The sequence below is a fragment of the Brassica napus genome, chromosome A9 (assembly GCF_020379485.1).
Source record: "Brassica napus cultivar Da-Ae chromosome A9, Da-Ae, whole genome shotgun sequence".
Classification (NCBI taxonomy): domain Eukaryota; kingdom Viridiplantae; phylum Streptophyta; class Magnoliopsida; order Brassicales; family Brassicaceae; genus Brassica; species Brassica napus.
In genome coordinates this window covers 24176246-24181826 of record NC_063442.1, presented here as the reverse complement: position 1 = coordinate 24181826, position 5581 = coordinate 24176246, and the positions used below count along the sequence as shown (strand labels likewise).

Genomic DNA, 5581 nt, shown 5'->3' with positions numbered 1-5581 from the left:
AGATCTGTTTAATCCGAATTACTCTCAGTCACACACGACTAGAGACGGACCAATTCCTAATCTGTCAAAACAGAAAGCACAAGATACACCCACGAGTACTTGTCTTTCTTAAGCTCTCAAGAACAAACCTCTTGCTCTAGCTTTTCAATCAAAAACGGCTAACCTTAATCTACACAAAGTAATCAGGTTAAATAGCCTTAACACAATACCCTAGTCGCCTAAATATTGTGATAAGCCCAAATCTTCCAAATCTTCTTTGCTTCACGCCAAAGTAAGATCTTGGAACCAATGAGACATTGACACGTCATCATCTCATAACCGACTTGTAACAGCAAGTCACACTTCCTATATTGTGCATAACACATCCTCTGTTTCTCATTCCGACAAGCTCCTTTTTCTTGAGCTTACAGAGTACGCTAGTTATAACCCAGTTGCATACGACATAGCAAATCACTTCTGTGAAATGGCGGCAAATTACCATTCTGACACTCCCCATATCTTGGATTACTCTCTGTACCCAGGTACTCACTGGTTAACCAGATTTGGGATCATAGACAAATAACATATGCATTTGTATCTCAGTGGTTCTGAGTTCTGACCGATTGGTTTTGGGTTGCAGGAGAAGAAGAACGGAGGAGATTCATTGGTAACTATCTCAGATCTTCAGGTCAGTTTCTCAAGGAATCTTAGTTCCTTCTTCGTTTACTCAAAACGTCTTGTGGACCAATGTGCCTGCTTATTTTGTTAGGGGAGGACCCTAGAGAAGAAGACATAGAACAGCTCTTGGAAGATGCTGAGAAGTACACATTGGCAAGCCATCTCTTCTGGGGATTATGGGGAATCATCTCTGTAAGATCTTTTCCTTTTTCCAGGCCAGATATAACGTTACCAAGCCAAATAAGAAAATTGTTCTGAAATGTGAATGTGATTGTACAGGGGCATGTGAACAAGATTGATTTCGATTACGCTGAGTACTCAAGACAGAGATTCAAACAGTACCTGATTCGAAAACCCCAACTCTTGTGTTCCTTTACCAATAAGATGTATGAATAACTCTTGTTTTTAAACACAAAATGATGTAATGAAAAGTTGTAACCAAATCTAACCAATTTCTAAAATCAATGCTATTTTTTTTTTTTTGGACAAACCTCAGTTTTGTAGATTCTTACTCCATTAAAGGAGAAAGTGTTTAAAGAGCATGATAACAAAGTCATCCTGACTAAACAAATAACCATTACAATAAAGCAAAAAATGATAAAGACATACAAAACACTTAAACAACTAATGGCGTGGAGAGGTCCTCTAGTCTAAACAACCAAGCTGCAAAGTGAAAGGAAGCTTGCGAATTAAAGATCATACTCAATGATATAATTCTTGAGACTAAAACAGCAGCAAGTGCACAATTAACAATCCTTGAAATGGCTACACACATATAGGCGATTGAACACCATTTTGATAAGCCTTTGATTAGAACTTCAATAACTGAAATATCTCTAATATTAGACGTTTAACTTCTTGAAACAAAACAACTTAAAGTAGGTGATGAATGAAGGGGAACAAATTCCATAGAGGAAGAAAACAGACATAAAATATCGGTAAGCAAAACCTTGAAATGTCTTGCATAACTTCATCAAGCTGCTGCAACAAAACACAAAAGTACTTGAATATAACAAAGGTATAACTTCGTAATGTTGTAAAGAGACAACATACTGTAGTAAATGGTCGCACTAAGGGATAGACAGACCACAAGAGAGTCCAAGAGAACACTCCAGAACAATCAACACAAGACCAGTCAGTAAGTGAAAATCTCAGAGATACTGGGTTGTTGGAAGATGAAGGAAGCATGAGGTGGTGATGAGGGTCGAGGAACCGGTACATGAAGCGACCAGACAAACCCTACAGTGACTGCGACGAGAGGTGATGAAACCATTAAAAAGAGACTGCATTCCTTAGTAATAATGCCATTGGAAGACCCCAAGCCAAGCACCAACCAGCCACCGAAACTGAAGTAAAAGGAAAAAATCTGATTAGTAAAAGAAAAAACTCTGCCAGCATACCCTAGTATAAATACAACATAGAAAAAATGAAAATGGATATACACATAACTTTGACAAAAAAGGATATATACATCACATCAAATACAAAGAGTGAAAGATCAAAGATTTTCAGTAGCAAGTTAGTTTTAATCGTTTTCGTAACTTAAGATCATCTACCGACGACCTAATATTTAGGCCAACTTTAATGTACTCGTCGAGTCTTACAGTTAATAAAAAATCTTTCAAAACCCACTATTGAATTTTCTACTTATTGAATTGATATAGAAGAAATATTTACTTCGTACAATTTGCAATGACGAAGAACAACGAGGACGGAAATGGCGGCCCCATGTCTAGAAGATAGCATGCCACTACCAGCATCACATGATGATCATGCCGAGTTGGCAACTTTGATGAAAAGTATCCTTGAATGGCTAGATAAGTAAGGTGTCATTGCACGTGCAAGTAACAAAAGATTGGTAGCGTTTTTTGCTAGTCACGAGTTACCACCGACCAATAAAAACATAGAAATCGATCAAGCTGAAGACAAAATACAATGAGTCCTCTTCAGGTACCCCAATAGATATCTGGCATTCCGAAACTTGACCCGGAACATGATGAGTAAATCTTGATGTGAATTGGAAACTGAACGGATCAAAGCAGTGTGGGAACCAAAATTCGCACTGTGATTTCCGTCAAATTACGGAAGGTCAAGAAACCCTAACTTTTTCAGATGTTCCGGATTTTCTGCGAGAGCCAACGGTAAGTGACCAAATAAATGCGAAAAATATGTAAAGACAATAAACGAGTTTAGAACAAGTTGATCTTATTTCGAATCTGCATAAGAGCGTCGTCATCATTACAAAAGATGATAAAAGCTTTACCGCAAGAGATGTCAGCGAGTTACATAGTTCTAGCAACCTAAAACCTTAAACCTTAAACCTAGTTGAGTCGCAGCTCGATAACAAAAGATGAAAAAAGACACGAAAAAGGTTTTAATTTGATTTCGGACTGAACCTTATGAAAGGCTGCCTACGTACCCCTTTCGAGGATCAAGTCGAACATAGTTCGATTGAAAGAGTAAAACAAGAGATCGAACTGCCTGGGCGAGTTCGTCTAGTAATCGAGTGCTAGTCATAGAAACATAACATGTCGAGAATAATACCTAAAAGTTTCTAAGTGCAGAGAGTTCTGAGAGTAAAAAGAATTGTTGGTGTGCCTCTTCAACCTCAACGTCCTTATATACTCCTCCTAGAGCCGGTTTGCTCTTTCCCTTTCTGCCCTCGGTCGAGTTAATCGCTTCGCAGAAATATTCCATTTTTCTTCGATCTTCGTGTTTATCTTTGGAAACTTCACATTTATCTTCATAGCTACTTTTGGAAGCGACCCTATATTTCTTAAAGATGAAAACTGTTTCAGTTAAGTCAAAGATAAATTATTCATCGCTAAATTGATCCTGGAGTTATTCATCTACTGGGTGAGAACATTATTGTACAAGTAATCAATGATAACATACCCAATTGTAAGTGATTTGAGACCTTACCTTGTGGTAGATTTCCTTGCATCTGTTGGACACCATGTATTCTTCATACTTGCAACCTAGCTTTAAGGGATAAATAAATATATGATGAGTATCACTAGATTAATGAAATTCATGAGGGTGAAGTTGCAATTAGACACTTCATCATGAACCATAATAAATAAAATAAATATAAGATAAATATTTAACTATTAAAAATTTTATTGAAAATTTTCAAAAACTTTTGTTGTAAATCTGACATAAAATTGTCGAAAAACCGTTGAAATGTTTTTGTCGGAAAATTTTCATACAAATTTTGTTTAAAAATATTTGAAGAACTAATTTCCTTTAGAATTTCTGATAAATTATCAATGATAATTTTCGACCAAATAAACCTAACAGACAATATCATCGGTGTTTTCGTAAAAAAATAACTATTTTCTACGAAAAATTAACAACTTCTTCCGCCAATTTTTAGATGTTTTTTTGTAGTGGATGAAAATTTTGCAAGTGGTGGTCCACATATAAATACATAAATCTGATGTGAAAGGATGAAGGGAATTTGAAGATTGTTCCCAAGAAATGGTGATTAAGGTGGAGTATGCATTACTATCGATGAAGAATAGTTTTTTGAAGATTTTATATGCATTTCAATGATGTCTACTATAGCCATAGTTGTGGACAAAATTTTGTGTTCAAATTCCCCTACTATAAACTGTGGCTTTTATGATACTTAGAAAAAAATTCGCAAAAGGAAAATTTGTAGTATCCATCCAGTAGGGAACAGACGTACTGACATACGAGAAAACACGCTTCCTTGTTTGTGCTTGTCTTGCAAGGAAATACGGTTGATGAGTGTTACTGGATCTGGCTTCGTAGACCACTTTGGCATCATGGTAGATCTCCCATAGAGTTTTGAGTTCGCTATGTTCAGATGCGAAGGCTGGCCAATCCTCGGGCGTCTTGATCATTTTGACTAATTATTGGGAATCAGTGACAAAGTGGTTGCAATAGAGCAGATGGCGAGATAAAATTTTTAAAGCCCATGTCAAACTTTTAAGTTCAGTATGTAGTGGGGAAATTTCCTTATGCCCACCTTGTAAACTACGTAAATCTATTGAGCCATCTTGTAGATGTAGAATCCATCCCACTTTGCTTGTGGCATCATCATGTTTCCATGAGCCATCCACGCGGCATGTGAAAGTTGGGGTCTCTAAGTGGTTCCCTGGTAAAAAAATTGAGACGGTTTCTCTTGGATCCTCTTCTTGGTTGGCAATGAGCCAAGCACTACATTCCCGTGATGCCAATTTTGTTGTGTCCATAGGAGCACTACATTTCTCTTGGATCCTCTTCTTGGCTGGCAATGAGCCAAGCACTACATTCCCGTGATGCCAATTTTGTTGTGTTCATAGGAGAAAAATCCCGTGCATTGAACAATTTCTCATTCTTGACTTTCCAAATATACCATATAAGGCTTTTTGAAAAAAAAAGTAAGATCTTGGAGATTTATGGATCACTTGAATAAATGACGTAATTCACAAAAAACTTGGGGTTCTTTCTCAATATCTCCTCCAGTATGGGTTCTAGAGAGCAGGTAGTCCATATTAGTATAGAGGTTTTGTGAAGGAAAAATTCTTGGATCAGAGGGGATCGACGATAGGGCCGAACATAGCATTGTGGGAGGACAGGTAAAGATCATGTGGTTAATTGATTCCTCATCATCATATCTACATCTTGGGCAGCTCGGGTCATCTCCAATGTGTCTCTTGAAGAGTCTTTCATTAACAACTATTGCTCCAGACACACATTGCCATAAGAAGTGGCAAAATTTCTTCCATGTTTTAAGTTTTCAGATTTTATTTCTTTCAGAGGATTAAGGGATGGTAGCTGATTTTGAAAATCAAATTCACTATTTTTTTTATCTCTTGTAATAATATATCCTGAGTTAAGTCAATATTTTCCAGATTTGGAAAAATTCCAACAGTTACCGTCTATGATGGAATTCCTACTAATGTGTAAGCTGCGC

The 5581-nt window shown here is 37.0% G+C and overlaps 1 protein-coding gene across 1 annotated transcript; it reads left to right on the top strand.

Annotated features, from left to right (window-relative positions):
- LOC106421032 (probable choline kinase 3) lies at nt 1-1110 on the top strand. The gene is made up of 4 exons (XM_013861878.3): nt 1-521; nt 620-667; nt 749-849; nt 937-1110. The coding sequence occupies exons 1-4, from the start codon at nt 464-466 to the stop codon at nt 1051-1053; spliced, it is 324 nt and encodes a 107-aa protein (XP_013717332.1). The 5' UTR covers nt 1-463; the 3' UTR covers nt 1054-1110.
- The last annotated feature ends 4471 nt before the right edge of the window (nt 1111-5581 follow it).

Coding starts and splice junctions, on each gene's coding strand:
- LOC106421032 (XM_013861878.3), top strand. CDS start 464: ATGGCGGCAAATTACCATTCTGACACTCCCCATATCTTGGATTACTCT. Junction 668..748: donor TAACTATCTCAGATCTTCAG/GTCAGTTTCTCA, acceptor TTATTTTGTTAG/GGGAGGACCCTAGAGAAGAA. Junction 850..936: donor GATTATGGGGAATCATCTCT/GTAAGATCTTTT, acceptor GTGATTGTACAG/GGGCATGTGAACAAGATTGA.